The following is an 18,658-nucleotide window of genomic DNA, read 5'->3' as shown; positions in this document are numbered from 1 at the left end:
GTCTGCTACAGTGATTTCAAGCTCTTCTTGTCTTCGTTACTCTTAACTTTCTCTTTCTGCAAAGTCAACAATTTTTACCAAGAAAATGATGCCGCTGCTTTGGCCATGTAACTATCGTATTTCTCGGAAGTCCAGCATTGAGAGTAAGAAGGTTCTGGATCAACAAGTGGCTTTGGTGATAGGGTCAACTTATGGGTAAGTTAGAGGCTAAGTTTCTTCTTAATTAACTATACAGTATATACAATAATTTTACAATGCTTACTCTCTACAATATTTGCCACACATTCACTGTCTTAGTGACTTACACAGGAAATCTAAAAACTTGTGTGAAGTGGAGATCTCAAACGTGTGTTTACAATAAAAGCTATGAAAATGGTAATATTGATCCATTAGAAGAGGCAGTATCTTGTAGGAGATGTTTACACCTGAACCAATTTGCTTAGTAATTTTATTGACAAGCATACAATAAAGTACAGTATTAAGTGATTACTTGGCCATTCCAGGCACTTAAACATTTATTTTACTGATATAGTAAATTGTCATGATTTTATTTTGTAAAATTAAGGTCTGGGTTATACAGTAGGTATTTTTTGTGAAATTTGAAACGTCGTCTACCAAGGATGGAATTTTCTGCAATTCTAAATGCAGTTATTATTTAAACAAAGATAAACAGTGTCAAACACTTTGTAATTCAGCAAACTCATTGTTTATTAAGAACGAATATCTAATTCTACACAGGCATGTTGAATTCATTTTTTTGTTTTAAATCTACCTTGATACTGATGGGAACATAACTGACATTATTTGACACTGTATCACACATTGGGGCCTATGCAGAGAGCAGCGCTATTTCGAAATTCGCCATTTTTTGGAGAAAATCGCGCAGAAAGCAGCAGAAAATGGCGAGTTCCGAAAAACGCGCCAATTTTTCTTTTCTATTTGTAAAACTCGCCTCGCGGCTGGCGAGAACCTCAATCTCGCCAGTTTTACAAATATCCTAATGCAGAGAGGCGCGAACGGCATCTAGCGGCTGTTCGCGCCAATAAAATGGCGCGATTGTCTCCTTTTTGCCTTGCCAGAAAAAATTGGCAAGAAGCTGCCGCTCACGGCCATTGCAAAGGGAAAAAAAAGGCGCGAATTTGTTTTTACACGTTTCTGAAGCGCGCATATCGCCAATTTAAACTCGCCACACGCATCCATGTTAAACATAGCAGAATTCGCACTTTTCTGCATATGGAGAATAAAACTCTCCAAAAAAGCTACTTTTTAATAAATTCGCCAATTTTAAAATTCGCTGCTCTCTGCATAGGCCCCATTATGTTCAAACCCCTGGCGAATGCAATTTTCCGCTTACTGCATTACCCCCATAGTCTGATGAGAGAGAGTAAAACCCAGAAAGAGTCTTAGCTCTTATTTTAGATCTGTGAAAAAAGGGTGATGGGTTAAAAGCTTTATAGTTAATAGTTTATAGTAAATACATTTTTTAGTTCTATTAATAATAGGTTACTGACTAATTACTGTCACTGGTGTTTTGATTTTGACTCTAAAATAAATTATTGTTTTGGTTTTAAAAAAACAATTGTAATTTCCTTTTGGTTTTGCCAAAACTTGTTGTGTTTTTGTTTTGGATTTTTACTAAATTATGAAAAAATGCATCTGAATAAACCGGAGAAAGCTAAAATAGAATAATAAAGCATCAGCAATGCTTTAAATAAGTATAACATGAATAGAATAACAAAATAAAAGTTGACTAAACTGTAATATAAACAAGCTAATCTAATATATAATGGTGTTAACTCCTTTGACATTTTTTTGGGCTGCTATACTAGTAGAGAGTTATGTGAGAGTGGTACCTGGCAGGTAGAATAAACAAGACAATCGCTCAAGGGAAATTCCAACAGTGGCTCAAAATAAAAGTGTTTGAACAGAGATCCTGCGCTAATGCAAAGATAATTAAGAAAAATCTGGCAACTCAAAGAAGCAGGAAGCGATGTACAGTGGGTATAAGCTGAAGAGACAGCAAATGGAATGATTCTGTTTTGAAGCAAATAAAGTCTGTGACTATCACATGTATGAAGAAATTATTAATTGTAGTACACCGCACATACAGTACAGATGTAACTTGTTTTACTGGTTTGCAGTTCAAACAAATCTTAGGAAAGACACAGTGCTGGGGAAGGGGATTTCCCTGATGGCACGGGAGTGGGTCTATTCCTTTCAATGGGACCTTGTATTGCAAGAAATTACCCTTTTGGATAAAGATTGTACAGTACGAAGTTGGATTCCTGAATAACTAAAAGACCAAGAAGATGGCCAAAAGTAAGACGGGAGGATACAATCCGAAAATGTGTTGTTGCAATATGGAGTAAGAGAGACTTACAACTGCAGGAACTGGAAGATCATTGTGGAGTCCATCATCCAGAAGTGGATCAACAAAGACTAAATATGTTATATGTGTGTGTGTGTGTGTGTGTGTGTGTGTGTGTGTGTGTGTGTGTGTGTGTGTGTGTGTGTGTGTGTGTGTGTGTATGTATATATATATATATATATATATATATATATATATATATATATATATACAAAAAAGAAAAAGACTGCACTCCTTAGGTGTATACTGACAATTTTAAATATACACAATGGATATGCTAAATTTAAGTAAACAATATGGAAATGGCATGAGACTATTATATCAATATAATGGCTGATTGACTAACACTAATAAAAATACACACAATGTGATGATTAATAAATGCTACTGTATATGTGCTGATGGTTAAAAGCTGCTGATAAAAAAATGCTAAATCAATACTAATGAAATAGCTGTGAATAAGCACTGAGTGTCATGAAGGTTCTATTGTTACACAAATGGATAACCTCCTGGATTGAACTGCGATACTATAAAAATAGGTAAAAAATGTAAAAAATGAAAAAGTATATACAGCTAAACCCCGTTATAACGCGGTCCTCGGGGTCCACCCCGAGACCACCGCGTTACTAACGGGGTCGCGCTAATTTAAAAAAAAAAAATGGCCGCCGCATCAGTGCATATAGTATTTACCCCGCGGTCCCGGCTTCCCCCTGTCACCGCGTGATGGGAGGGGGGATGCCCCTCCGGCTTCCGCTTCCCCTGTCACCTCGTGACAGGAGATGGGAGGGGGGATTCCCCTCCGGTCCGGCTCCCCCTGCCACCGCGTGACAGGAGATGGGAGGGGGGATTCCCCTCCGGTTCCGGCTTCCCCTGCCACCGCGGTACAGGAGATGGGAGGGGGGATGCCCCTCCGGTCCGGCTCCCCCCACCGCAGCACAGGGCCCTCGCCGCCGCAAGACAATCCCCTCCGGTCCTGCCCTCCCCCCCCCCCATGCCCCCCCGCGCTGCACCGGGCCATCCCACCAGGCCCCGCAGCATCGGGGGCCCCCGCAGCAGCCATCATCCCCCTCCACCGCAGCACCACCCCCACCCTGCAGCCACATGCCTCAAAAATCATCCCCAAGGTAAGGTAAGGCTGATTTATGTATAAGTGTAGTGTGTGTGTGTGTGTGTGTGTGTGTGTGTGTGTCAGTGTGAGCAGTGTGTGTGCAGTGTGCAGTGTGAGCAATGAGCAGTGTGTCAGTGTGTGCAGTGTGAGCAATGAGCAGTGTGTGTGCAGTGTGCAGTGTGTGTCAGTGTGTGTGCAGTGTGAGCAGTGTGTCAGTGTGTGCAGTGTGAGCAATGATCAGTGTGAGCAGTGTGTGTGCAGTGTGAGCAATGAGCAGTGTGTCAGTGTGTGCAGTGTGAGCAATGAACAGTGTGTGTGCAGTGTGCAGTGTGTGTCAGTGTGAGCAGTGTGTGTGCAGTGTGAGCAATGAGCAGTGTGTCAGTGTGTGCAGTGTGAGCAATGAGCAGTGTGTGTCAGTGTGAGCAGTGTGAGCAATGAGCAGTGTGAGCAATGAGCAGTGTGTGTGCAGTGTGTGTCAGTGTGAGCAGTGTGTGTGCAGTGTGAGCAATGAGCAGTGTGTCAGTGTGTGCAGTGTGAGCAATGAGCAGTGTGTGTCAGTGTGAGCAGTGTGTGTGCAGTGTGAGCAATGAGCAGTTTGTCAGTGTGTGCAGTGTGAGCAATGAGCAGTGTGTGTGCAGTGTGCAGTGTATGTCAGTGTGAGCAGTGTGTGTGCAGTGTGAGGTGTGTGCAGTGTGAGCAATGAGCAGTGTGTGTCAGTGTGAGCAGTGTGTGTGCAGTGTGAGCAATGAGCAGTGTGCAGTGTGTGTGTAGTGTGTCAGTGTGTGCAGTGTGAGCAATGAGCAGTGTGTGTGCAGTGTGCAGTGTGTGTGCAGTGTGTGTGCAGTGTGTCAGTGTGTGCAATGAGCAGTGTGTGTCAGTGTGAGCAGTGTGTGTGCAGTGTGAGGTGTGTGCAGTGTGAGCAATGAGCAGTGTGTGTGCAGTGTGCAGTGTGTGTGCAGTGTGTGTGCAGTGTGAGCAATGAGCAGTGTGTGTGCAGTGTGCAGTGTGTGTGCAGTGTGTGTGCAGTGTGTGTGCAGTGTTTGCAATGAGCAGTGTGTGTGCAGTGTGCAGTGTGTGTGCAGTGTGAGCAATGAGCAGTGTGTGTGCAGTGAGTGTGGGAGCCATGGGAAAACCGCGTTATAACCGAATCGCGGTATAGCGAGGCGCGTTATAACGGGGTTTAGCTGTATATATAAAAATAAAAAATAAGAAAAATTCAACCAAACCAAGGGTCCATATATAGGATCTGGCTGCTCTCCGCAAGGACCAACGAACTCCCAGAAATCTGCGAACAACAAGAAAAGAAAGTGCCCGATCCTAGTGCAGCATGAAAAAATACAATTTAATAAAAATGGATAGAACCAACAAATGCAAACTCACAAACAAATAAAAGGTTAAAGCATGTAATGAGTATACTCATTCGCCAACCGCCCACGATATGCCTCTGCTTGCACGCCAATCTCTCCGTCCGTGTAGTCCCAGCTCTTCTGAACCGACATCCGGCAGGGGATACAGGAAAAGACAGCCACAGTGTGACCCGGAAGTCCTCCACACTTTCAGTATAATCCGGATGTGAAGTCTGTTGTTCGTGACCCCGCAAGGCAAGGGATAATCAAAAATACCTCTCCAATGTCCCACAAGTGTCCGTGGTGAATAGGCAGTGGCAAATGGGTATAAAAATGTAGCAGCAGTGTAGCAGCAGCTAAAAAACTCTCTTCCCTACGCGTTTCTTCACTCTCACGGTGATTTCATCAGGAGATATCTGACGGATGTGCGTCAGACTATTTATATAGTTATGAGTCAATCAACCAATTAGCAATTTAATTACTAAATAAAAACACTTGAATTAACTTGGATTAAATAAACACACATTAAAAGAAGACAATCAATGTCCTGTTCATGATTAATAACAACCTTTCATCAACAATTGGCTTAATATATCAAAAATTAATAAATAAATGATAATATCAAATACATAGAATCAAAATACAATCAAATTGGTACATGTAGTATATATGAACAGTTTTTAGGTCTTAATAGACCACTACCGATAATATCCATTCAAGACTGCAATGAGATATTGGACAAAATATTACAATTATGGGTGGATATCCAATTTTAATTGTCACTAGTTTGTAAGTACCTCCCAATATAATTGTCAAGGAAACCCTTTCAGTGTCCTGATTGATAGATATACTCGCAGACGTGAATGTTATTATCTACATGTGGAGACAATAAATACAATGATAAACAATAATGGTATAATGTTTGATTAGAATCCTAAATGTCTGTGTCCCCTGTCTACCCCAATGGATATATGAGACCTCAGACATGGGCTATTAGGACCTAAAGCATAATATAATATTTGATTTGAAGAAATGAATTCCCTGAAAGGAATGATTTGGGATGTTTGTGAAGATTAAATGATGAACATTCTTTAATTTTTATATGAATTTGTATATGGAATAAATTGATGGGAGACGATTAACCCCTTCTTAAATATCTAATTGACCTATATGTAAAGGGTCTCAAGGATAGATGAATTGTATCTATTTTGCAAAAGAACCAGGAGAATTGCAAACTCGGACTTTGTATCCCACAGTCACCTGTATGACAAAATGAAAAGTAAATGCATTACGGCATGTGTGTAGTTACTGACCAAGGGTACATAATGTGTAAATGTATCAATAATGTAAAAATAAAAATAAAAAAACCTGTGAATAATTGAATGAAAAAAACATATATAATTAATTTGTGCTCAAAAATATTTAGAAAATTCTATGTGCTTTTTCTTATTTAATTTTGAAATAAATAATCTAGTTTCTATAGTGTATAAATCTTAAATATTTATTAAATATATGTGCTCATTATTAAATGTCCAGTGCATTACTGATTGTTACTTATCCAATTAATTATTAGGATATTATTAAACTGTTAATTGTATTATAAATGTGTACCTTAAATGTGTCTATTAATAATTATAACATGTGGAACTGAACAGATCTGGACAGGACACTCCCCGAGACAGATATGGAGGGAACATGGCAAGCATGTTCAACCCAGACCTCCACATCAATGCCTTGTGGGAAGCTACCCTCAGATGACTGTACTTACATCTATGCAGTCATTTAAACCGGATGGACTTAGTGTGTTTAAAACATAAATCCAGTATGTTTCACGAAGGTTTAGGCTTTTATGTCTGTCGCCACTCAATAAAGTAGATTTTATATGTTCTATTCCCAGTATTCTAAGTGTTGCTGGATCTTTATTATGTTTTAATTGGTAGTGACGTGACAGACTATGAGTTTGTAGCCCATGGATTATGTTCCTACGATGTTCTAAGAACCTAGTACTTAGGGCTCTTGCTGTCCGGCAATATATTGTAGCCCACATGGGCACATAATGGCATAAACCACAAAACTGGTTAGACAATTGATATGACCAAGAATTGGATGAGTGGATCCATTTGAAGCAGATACAATGGAATTGGATGTTTTTAAATGTTTGCAAGTAATACATCTACTGCGTTTACATTGGAAATTTCGATTCAATTGATTTTTATTGCGCAGACCGATTCGAGCACCAAACACTACAGAGGCCTACCAGCAAGGATATATTCTTTGGGATCTCTGGAACTTGTTGCTGAACTATCTACATACCCTGGACATATTGATAGATCATGGTTCCTTTATCTTCGAGATCGAGGGCCTTCTGAATCAAGTGCAGATACCGGATGGTGGTGATATGATCACGAAATGCTTTTAATCTTTGTACCCTTGTGAGTGCATTTACCCCCCACCCCTCCCCCATTCCCCTCAATAAATTTACGGTTTTATATTATGGGGCGTGCGCTCTCTCCTCTCTCTCTATAAATATATATATATATATATATAAATATATATATATATAAAGCTGTAGCATATCTCTTTCATCAAATGCAGACTCTCATGAGGTTAAAGGTTCATCCTTAATTCCTTCTGCAACTTCCACAGTAATACCTCCTCTCCTTTTCTTCTTTTTCCTTGCTTTGAGAAGTTCTGAAGAATCAGTGGTGCTGTGTTCACATTTATTGCTCAAGACTGTTTTCAAAGTGGGAGCCATAGCTTTAGACATGGGGAAACCAAACTTCCCATGAAACCAGTAAAGAGGAAATGTGTCTTTAAAGCAGAAGCATTAGAATGAACAACAGAAATATTAGGCACAATCGGGAGACAAAAGATAGGAGAGCTGACCTTTAGATTTGAGACCTTAGCATCAGTCACAGAAATATCATAAATTGCAAGGAAAAACATAGACAGAGAAACCTGTAGTTATCTGAAACTTTAGAATTAAGCATAGGAATATCATAGATAGAGAAACCTGTAGTTATATCTGAATCTTTAGACAACTGGCGTAGGATATCATAGACAGAGAAAACCTGCAGTTAAATCTAAATCTTTAGAAATCAGGCATAGAAATATCATAAGATGCAAAGAAAAAAACAACAGGGAAACCTGAAACCTTAGAACCAATCATAGGAAGAACAACAGATTGCAGGAAAATCACAGCATGCAGCAACAAAATAATGGGAGAACATTTGTCTTTTGAAATGGGAACCTGAGAACCAACAGTGGTATACCCAAGCAAAAAAAATCAAAAACAAATCTGTAAATCTGCAGTGGCCCACCCAAAAATGCATAGAGACAAGCCTTGTCCAGGGAATGAAAGTCCTAGTCTAAAATGGTGGCAACCGGTACTGCAAGGGTTAACCCAGGCACTACAACAAAAGAAAAAACCTCAAAGAAAGGTGCACTGGTCTCTGTAGCAACAGTTCTAGTTCAGCAAAAATGTTTTTCTTTATGAACACAATAAATCTTGCAGAACACTTTGCAGCAACAACAAAAAAACCTTCAAGATCCCAACTGGGATTTCCAAAACATAAACAAAAGTATTTATCTTTGACCAAGCGAATGGGGCCTGCTGCAGAAGGCAGGAAAGGATGCAGGCAAAAAAATTTATCTGTTCCCGCGAGGTCCAGAAGTGGCCTTTGTTTTCTGTCATGGAAGACTCCTGTGGCGGGTAGGACCTCGGTAGCTGTAACAGCGGGAGCAGGCAAGATTGTTGGGGTAACGGGCTGAGATTGGTGGTAAGCAGCAAGTCGGATTGTCGTGGGCAAGCAGGGGTTGGTGGCAGGTGGCAAGCAGGATTGTCATGGCACACGCAGAAGTTCGGCAACAGGAAGACAGGAGCAGGAACCGGGCAGGGGAGCAGAGACTGAGACCAGGGAACAAACAGGGACAAGCCAGATTACCAGCAAAGGCCTTTAATGGAAAAGAACTCCCACACGGAACAGAACAGGTACAGGAACAGAAGCTGTGGCAAGGGCATAGGCATGGAGTCTGACTCAAAACAAAGGCAAGGTACTAACAGAAAGCAGAACTATAAGACAGAGAGAGTAGCAAAAGAAGACAGACAGACAGAGGAACCCCAGAACAGACAGAAGAAGCAGTACACCCAGTGGACAAGGATAGGAACTATGACTAGGCAAGATGTCTAGGAGACCGTGACAAAGTAAGAAAGTAGAGGGTCTCCAATGCTGAAATTAATGTTGTTCCGCTCTAGAAACACGCTGCTTTTATACTGTATAATTAAAATAAAACAAAATGTGTGCAATTGCCTGTTAGAAGCATGCAGGAAGAGTGACTGCTTCCATCTATTCATACTGTGCGTCTCAAACAGACTGATGCAGCCCGGTAGGATTGCCATTGCGGGAGTCCCATTCAGAAGCAGGGACCCACTCTGTGTCAATCCTGATGGGCCATTATCCCCTGCCAAGCAATGTGCCACAAATAATCAACTCTTTGCACTCTGTGCACCAGTGCATGTTCTGCGGCAGTTGATAGGTACAAATGACTGAATCTGTACCTGTTCAAGAACCTTTAGGGACAAGAGGCTCTGGCCACTGCCAAGAAGAGTGTACCTGGGAGTTGCAGACTCTACCTCAATGAATGAGGTGAGCAAGGAGGATGTCAAGCTGCTCAGAGGATATGCCTTTCACAGGAGACCAACTTACCTCAGGAGCCTAAAGTAAGGACAATTGAGTCTGCTTTTGTTGCACTGCCTGTGAGTCAACTATCCCTGAGATTTGTTTAACTGGTAAATAGGATAGCCATTCAGGATAGTTAGGGGAAAGATGTGTACTGTATAATTAGTGCTCAGAGAGGAGTTAGGCATTTTGTTTGATTGCTTCTTTGTTTTATACATTTAACAATACACCTGCTAACAGATTCTTCTACTTCCTGCCTTTAATGTGAGAGCAAAGATACTGCAAAGTTGCTGAGTTGTCACATTTGGTAGATAATGCAGGCACTCTAAAAGACATAGCACCTAAATGCGTGTTGGTTTGAAAAGCAATAAAAGAACACATTGGTTTTTAAAATGGCTCCTCAGCAAGAGAAAGAGTGCTACAGGGACTACAGAGTGCTTATGAGAGGTAAAAACTCTGCAAGTAAAGTCTGCCACACCAGTTTGACTACCAGCTGTGATTGAACATATGTAGCATATTCTATCAGCAGCCACAGGACATGTGCTGGTGAACCACGGACCAAGAGTCGACCATTCATGGTAAAGTTCTTGGCAGGGGGAATGGTTCATCAGGATTAACACAGTGGGGGTCCCTTCTTCGGAATGGGACTCTTGCTGTGTGAATCCTACCGGAATGTATCAGTCTGTAAGAGATGCGCATTAAGATTAGACAGAATCCGTCACTCTCCCTGGGTGCCTCTAACAGACGATCGCGTGACTTTTATTTTATTTTTTAACATATTATTGAAGCAGGGGTCCCTGGAGCTGAACTGCATTAATTCCAGCCTCTGGGAGCCCATGCTTCCAGAGTTATAGGTCCCAGTATGGGTGCCAGTATCTCCGCTATGTTTAAATTCTCCCGTGGCACGCCCCACATGACTGGAATATTTAAACAATGCAGAGAGATACTGGCACCCATGCTGTGGCCTGTATCTTGGTGAGCAGGTGGTCCCCGAGGTTGAATGTGGTTAAGCTCTGGAAATCCCCTGCTTCAATTCTATGTTTTTAAAATTAAATAAAAGCAGCTTCATTACCTTAGTGGCTAGCTGCTAAGGTAATAAAGTGGTTAAACCGAAGTACCTGGTTTATTGGGGTTAGAGGGTGTCTGTGAAGGGGTAGTTGTCCCAGGTGGGAGTTTAGGCCTCTCAGGTGGGTAGTGCGAGGGGTTAACCCCTTCATTACCTTAGCAGTGGTAACTGCTAAGGTAATAAATGAGGTTAACCTCTACCACTACCCACCCGAGAAGCCTAAACACCCACCCCGGAGCAACTACACCCTTCACCCACACCTTCTACCACAATAAACATTAACATACAATACAACAAATAATACTATTCAAAACACCCATTGATTGCCAGAGTGGCTACCTATACCCTCAAGGGGAGCAAAGATAACCCCAATGGCAATGAATGGGCTCCCGACTACTCACCCCCTCTATCACCAACAACTCCCTCCTCCAAATCATACAGTACAGTAATGGGACAAATCCACATTATTCAGATCTGGATAATAGGGCACGTGACCATTAAAAATAAAGCATTACCCAACCAACATATAGTAATTAAAAGTTGTACTTACCCCTGCCAGAATAAAGGCCATCCTCATCATTCTGTTCCTCCTCATCTTCAGTGGGCACAGACAGTGAAAAAAAACAAAAACTAACTGTTGGCCTTTAACCCCTTAATCATCTTGGCGGTTATTATCTGCTATGGTAATAAAGGGGTAAACCCCCTCTCGCCACCCACCCAGGAGGCCTAACCACCCTCCCTGGGGGATCTACTCCCATCTCTCACCCCCTCTACCCATTGGCCACTGTGGTAAACATGCCCGCAATATAGAAAAGGATTGTCACAATGGAAATAAACAGGCAACCTAAAAAAATAACCACAAAATAAAATACATTACAATTAAATAAGAACAAACATTTTCCCAAAAATTATTCGATTGTCATTGTTTTTATCTATACCCACAACAGGGAATAGATAAACACATTACCAGTCAGTGTGAATCCTAAAAAAATACACAATTAAATAAAATACAATCAATGTGTTTCTTACCTTTGCTTGGACGAAAATTCACTCTCCTCATCCAACAGAGGATGCCCCCCTTCTCAATTATACTATTAGCATGATGTGAAGAAGTCCATGATCCTGATTTGCTTCCGGAGGAGGAACCGCTGAGTAATTCTTTCTTCTTTCCTTTCTTTTCATCTTATCTTCATCCTTTTCCTCTTTCTTCTCCAACTGCCTTTTTCTGCTTTGGCTGCTTTCTTTTTGTGCTCCTCTTTGTTTCTTCCACTCCTCTGCTTTCTTTCATTATCTCTCTTGTTTTTATTTTTTCTAAAATCCTGTCTCCTTGCTCTTTCAGCAGCACACACTGCAGTGACTGCCTAAGTTGTTCCCTCTCCCTTTCACCTCTGAAACCAAAGGCTAATTTGGATATGTAAAGTATATTAAAATGACTCACTCACGAACCTCCGTGTAGGAGGGAAACGCGTAGAGCGTTCGACGTAGTGACGTCATTGGGAGGTTGCCTTGCAGTGTCTCAAACCGGTAAAATGTATCTCTACTGATCCTGCTTAATAACAGTAACTGGCAGCGTGCCAAACACTGCGGTGGGCACTCACATTATGTATACAGACTGTGGAATGTGCTTGTCAGCTGCTGGGGGCTGTTCTGTTTATATCTCCATCGGGCACCTCGGTGTGCAGTTGTAACTCAAACCAATATTAACCTATTGTTGTGATTACTGCAGCTTCAGACACATACCATCACAGAGGACCTATTTGCAGTGAATCTGTTGTTTTGTCTTATGCTTCAGCATTAATATACAGAGGCGGCACACTTTATTTGACTGCGGCTCATTCCGCAAGCCGGGATATGTCCCGGCTTGCGAGCCGCAGCCCCTTGGCGTGCCGCGCATCACCGATGCGCGGTCACGCGTCATCGGGTGCCTGCGCCCCCTGCACTCGTGCACAGGGCTCCCGGAGGGAGCCCTGGTGTCCCGCGATGTGGGGGACGGCGGTGGGGGGTTCCGGGGGACCCGGCGGACCCGGAGAGGGGAAGGGGAAGCCCCGATCGGAGGACCGCTCCTCCGAGGCTTCGGCGCGCGCCCGGGACATCCCGGCGCGTGCCCGGTTACTGTCGCGGCCGAGACCGGGCAAATGCTCGAATAAACTCGGCCGCGACAGTATCACTCTTTGCAACTAAAGTGATTTGTTTATTCCAGGTCTGAGTTAGATACATGGTTGTACTTGCCTCACAGCAGCATTCTTTATGTGCTTTATTTGTTCAGTCACAGGGTAAATATACCTTTATTGCATATTATTTTTATATCACATTTTGCATATTTGCAGTCACACACAGAATTAATCCATATACCACCAACCTATGATTGTGTTCAGTCCTTCACATTAATTGAAGTGAGTGAGTCTCCACCCTATATTAATTGATGCAGATAATTTTATACTATATTTTGTGATTTTTACAGGCACTGATTTATCATCCTCAGTATCTACTAGCATAGATAATAGTGGTGGAATTTACATCAAGCGATCATAGGTTGGTTTGATCGGTATGCTGTGTTAGTGACTGCACTCTATAATATTGCACATTTAAAGTATCACATTCCTATACAGCAGCGTTTCCCAAATGGTGGGTCGCAGCGAGGCTGGCCGCGCGGTGTCTCCCGCCCCCCCTGCTCAATTTTAAAAAAATGGCGGCGATTTCCCCCTGCGGTCCCATGCGCTTGCGCAGGGCAAGCAGGGCCTGCTCCCTTCCTCCCCCCCGCTCCCAACGTGGGACGGAGGAGGAAGTACCAGCTCCTCTGCGGCCCGCACGTTACGTGGGACGGAGGGGGAAGTTCAAGCTCCTACTGCGGCCCGCTTCTCCCCGCAGCCAGCTTCCCGAGCTCACCTCCCGTGGCACCCCCTCCCGAGCCCACCTCCCGTCCCCCCAAGCCCACCTCCCGTCCCGGGCAGCAGGGGATATCGGGGGCAGCAGGGGAAAGCATCCGGCGGCAAGGTAAGTCACCCCACCCAGTCACTGCCTCCCACCCAAGTGCCCCTGGCCCCCTCCCACCCAAGTGCCCATGGTCCTCCCCCTCCCTCCCACCCAAGTGCCCCTGGTCCCCTCCCTCCCTCCCACCCAAGTGCCCCTGGTCCCCTCCCTCCCTCCCACCCAAGTGCCCCTGGTCCCCTCCCTCCCTCCCACCCAAGTGCCCCTGGTCCCCTAAAAGTGCCCCTGGTCCCCTCCCTCCCTCCCACTCAAGTGCCCCTGGTCCCCTCCCTCCCACCCACCCAAGTGCCCCTGATCCCCTCTCTCCCACCCACCCAAGTGCCCCTGGCCCCCTCCCTCCCAAGTTCCTCTGGCCCCCTCCCTCCCACCCAAGTGCCCCTTGCCCCTTCCCTCCCTCCCACACAAGTGCCCCTGGCCCCTTCCCTCCCTCCCACCCACGTGCCCCTGGCCCCTTCCCTCCCTCCCACCCAAGTGCCCCTGGCCCCTTTCCCTCCCTCCCACCCAAGTGCCCCTGGCCCCTTCCCTCCCTCCCACCCAAGTGCCCCTGGCCCCTTATGTGCCCCTGGCCCCTTCCCTCCCTCCCACCCAAGTGCCCCTGGCCCCTTCCCTCCCTCCCACCCAAGTGCCCCTGGCCCCTTCCCTCCCTCCCACACAAGTGCCCCTGGCCCCTTCCCTCCCTCCCACCCAAGTGCCCCTGGCCCCTTCCCTCCCTCCCACCCAAGTGCCCCTGGCCCCTTCCCTCCCTCCCACCCAAGTGCAGTGCCCTCCCACCCAAGTGCCCCTGGCCCCTTCCCTCCCTCCCACCCACGTGCCCCTGGCCCCTTCCCTCCCTCCCACCCAAGTGCCCCTGGCCCCTTTCCCTCCCTCCCACCCAAGTGCCCCTGGCCCCTTCCCTCCCTCCCACCCAAGTGCCCCTGGCCCCTTCCCTCCCTCCCACCCAAGTGCCCCTGGCCCCTTATGTGCCCCTGGCCCCTTCCCTCCCTCCCACCCAAGTGCCCCTAGCCCCTTCCCTCCCTCCCACCCAAGTGCCCCTGGCCCCTTCCCTCCCTCCCACCCAAGTGCCCCTGGCCCCCTCTCCAGTCACTCACATCCGTCGTTGCCTGTAATTCACTGTTTGTGTCTGTGTGGGTATAAGGGAGAGCGAGTGTGTGTGGGTATAGGGGAGAGCGAATGTGTGTGTGTGTATCTGTATCAGTGTGTGTGTATCAGTCTGTGTGTGTATCTGTGTGGCTGCGTGTGTGTCAGTGGCTGCGTGTGTGTGTCAGTGGCTGCGTGTGTGTGTCAGTGGCTGCGTGTGTGTGTATCAGAGGCTGTGTGTATGTATCAGTGTGTGTGTCAGTGGCTGCGTGTCTGTCAGTGGCTGTGTGTGTGTGTGTGTGTATCAGTGGCTGTGTGTGTGTCTGTGCAGGCCCTATAGGCCAGTATAGGCGATAAAATTTTTAGTGGGTCACGAAGGAGAAGTTCAAAACTAACCGGGTCACGGAAAAAAAAGTTTGGGAAACCCTGCTATACAGCATAGAGATGCCTTACCTTTCTTGAGTTTGTTTGTTTTTTGGTTGTCCCTAGCGTATACTTATTCATTTAATTAAAGATAACGCATATTGGGTATTACACTTCAACCTCACCCCATCACTGCTACTACCTCCCATTTTATATGAATATTGTGTTCTTTATTTTCAATAAATGTAGACTTTATTTTATATTAGATTTAATAAAAGTTATATTTTAACTGTCCCAGGAGTGCTACATCAAATGAGCTTCTAGCTAGAGGTTACAGGTGTTAAATACACCTCTCCCTCTAATTTTTGATAAATCTATCATATTCAGCTCATGGTATGCACACAATGCCAATCTAGGCATTTGTGGACGAATCCATATTTCAACCCTATATTTCCATACAATTTGAGAGCAGCATATGTTACTTGTATTTATATTAAAATGACATCCTCACAAAATTAGAATTTCACAGACAGGGGTCATTTTTGACATATTTGCAAATTAAAGCTAAAAGTTTGCACACACCTTTTTTAATTAGGGTTAGGATTTCTGTTCTACAGAGCATCACATATTTTCTATTCTGTCCATTATTAGGGACTGTTAACAAACATCATAACCAAGTTTTAAATTTGAAGCAAACTGTAAAGCAGATAAACTGTAAACTTCACCACTGCAGATACAATATGATGGACTTTTTTTAAAGCTAATAAGTGAAACAAAGGGAGAGATTCACTGACCTCCAATACAGGTTAACTGCTATTCAAGGCAATGAAATTTATAGCCTGACTAAGGTGCGATAACCTTATAGGAGGTTAGTGAATGCCGGCAAAAGATGCAGAGACTGTATTTTTATACAATAACACCTTCCTGACTTTTATACAGTAGACTAGCAATAAGTAAGGTGTGTTGAAAGTGCCTCTCTCTCTACCCATCAATATAATAAATATGGGACTTTCCATGAAATCGCTTAATATAATTTTGAATGTCCCTTGCTGCTTGGTTTAGGATTGGTCTGGCTATAGCACGGCGCCTGGCACAGGATGGAGCTACTGTGCTTTTGAACAGCCGAAAACAAGAGAATGTAGACAGAGCTGTGAGGGAGCTGACGGAGGAGGGACTTAATGTCTCTGGAACCACATGTCATGTGGGGAGAGCAGAGGACCGAGAGAGACTAGTGGAAACGGTAAGAGAATGGGAGGAGGGAATGTAGAGACAGAATAGAATGACAGATGAGTGATGTATTATGAGTGAGATAGATATCATGGGAGAGTCAGATATTCTTTGACCGAAGAGAAGGCAACAATTACATTTAGAAAAACATTTTTAAATAAGCAGAACAAAAGCACATACAAGAGATGCAGGGATATTAATTGGTTTCAAAGATACATTAACAGGTGATAACATACAATTGGAAAGTGGGCAATATTTTTAGTTAGTGGGGAAAGCAGAGGACCGAGAGAGACTAGTGGAAACGGTAAGAGAAAGGGAGGAGGGAATATAGAGGCAGAATAGAATGACAGATTAGTGATGTATTATGAGTGAGATAGATATCATGGGAGAGTCAGATATTCAAAGATACATTAACAGGTGATAACATACAATTGGAAAGTTGGCAATATTTTTAATTAAAGACATTAAACATGTTTTTTAAATGATAGTCTCAAAAAATAAAAAGGTTCCTTTACACTAGTGTAACAATATAAAATAAAATCTAACAAATGTAAAATGATTGAGATGTTAATTTTACCATAGGCCTTATTCAATTAGGTCCCATGAAAAAACATGCCAAAGGAATGATACATGCTTAATTTCCCTGTATGAGTCTCATTCAATTAGGTGTGATGGCAGTTTCAACACCCAACTGAAAAAGACTATATGAGCTTTATGACATCCACATTTCCATCTATTGTTCTTCACCTTGTGCATTAGAAAGCAAAAAAGAAATAAACAAAAAAAGGCCAGGTTTGTGCTGTTCCAGAAGAAGCATTAACGAGAGTTTGTTTATTTACTTCAACTCGTTACATTTTCCTCGATTCTTTAAGAATTAAACATGACATCCCAAATAGAAGATGGCTGACTACAGTATCTCCTAACAGGAAAACACAGATATCTCAATAGTTTTATTTTAGATTTCATTTTGTACAGCTCCTATAGTTTACTGTACTGTAAATGCAAAGTGTACAATTTAAACATTTTGAGGTTACATTTTCTAAAGCATACAAAGGTCTGTATTTATTGTGTAAATAGCTTCTTTTTTTGTGGTCCACTTTCTCTTTATGAGTTTTTTTAAATTATAGGCTAAAACTGGTCAATTCCAGGCATTTTTTAAATCCCTGCTCTCAGATTGGTTAAAATTCTAGGCATTATCCAATCAGTAATGGCGCTGAATTTTTGGCATCTTGCCAAGTTTTTCAGCCAATCAGCTTTCAGTTCTCATTCACAAAGAGTGAGATTTGCTCTTAGACAGGGGAGGTGATTGAACTGGAGGCAGGAGCAAGGCACTGTTTCCTCCCACATCCTGCCTGCAGAGAGCTCCGCAGAGGAGAGTGAGGGGAAAGGGTTGTGTCTCTTGTGCGTGTTAAGGGGGTAGCAGAGAGTTTTATTGGTGTGTGTGTCTTCTGTTGGTTTGTGTTTTGTGAGTGTAAAGGGGGAAGCAGAGTCTGATGTGTTGGTGTGTGTCTTCAGTGTGTGTATTGTGGGTGGAGGAGGGGTGCAGAGTGTTTTGTTGGTGTGTGTGTCTGCAGTGTGTGGCTTTGCTGGGGGGCTGCAATGGGTGTACGGAGGGGGCTGCTGATGTGTTTTTGCGGATGTAGAGGTGGCAGTCAGTTTTGTTGGTTTGTGTGTGTCTCTGCAGTGTGTGTTTTGTAGGTGCAGAAGGGGGCTGCAGTGTGTGTTTTGTGGGTGGAGCAGGGGTGCAGAGTGTTTTGTGTTTGTGTGTGTCTGCAGTGTGTGGGTTTACATGGGTGCTGAAGTGGGTGTAGAGGGTGGGTTGTTGGTGCATGATTTGTGGCTGTAGAGGGGGCAGCAGTCTGTTTTGTGTGTGTCTGCAGTGTGATTTGTAGGTGTAGAGGGGGCTGCAGTATGTGTTTGTGTGTGTGTCAGTGGGTGTAGATGTTGGAGGAGGGCTGCAGAGTGTGTTTCTGTGTTTGTTGCTGTAGAGGGGAGCTGTTGTGTGTGTTTTGTGAGTTTAGAGGGTGGAGGAGGGCTGCAGTGTGTTTTGTGGGTGTAGAGAAGGGGGGCTTTATAGTGTGTAGGGGGGACTGCAGAGTGTGTTTGTGTATATAGAGAGGGTTGCAGAGTGTGTGTGTGTGTGTGTGTGTGTGTGTGTGTGTGTGTGTGTGTGTGTGTGTGTGTGTGTGTGTGTGTGTGTGTGTATGTGTGTGTGTTTAGGGGGCTGTGGGTATGTACAATTTTCTTTTAATAATCTTGCAGTGAAAACATAAGAATGTAGATAATTATGCTGATAAAAATCAATATGACTACAAAAATGTATTTTTTTTATGAAAAACAAAGCCTACATTTAGCCTATAATAATAATAATCCCCTCAGAACAGGGCATCACTGGTCAATAATGCCCTGGCTGGGTTAAAGACCCTCGGCTTCGCC

The 18,658-nt window shown here is 43.8% G+C and overlaps 1 protein-coding gene across 1 annotated transcript in view; it reads left to right on the top strand.

Annotated features, from left to right (window-relative positions):
* The window catches only part of LOC142465086 (dehydrogenase/reductase SDR family member 4-like), a 39,091-nt gene continuing 20,433 nt past the window's right edge, over positions 1–18,658 (top strand). The window contains exons 1-2 of the mRNA XM_075568994.1: positions 1–195; positions 16,058–16,235. Coding sequence (XP_075425109.1) covers positions 86–195; positions 16,058–16,235 — 288 coding nt within the window. The 5' untranslated portion in view covers positions 1–85. The remainder of the gene's footprint in view (positions 196–16,057; positions 16,236–18,658) is intronic.

The sequence above is a fragment of the Ascaphus truei genome, chromosome 13, assembly GCF_040206685.1.
Source record: "Ascaphus truei isolate aAscTru1 chromosome 13, aAscTru1.hap1, whole genome shotgun sequence".
In the NCBI taxonomy this organism is placed as follows: Eukaryota; Metazoa; Chordata; class Amphibia; order Anura; family Ascaphidae; genus Ascaphus; species Ascaphus truei.
Note: the sequence above shows the minus strand (reverse complement) of the source record. Positions and strands in the feature narration are given on the sequence as shown.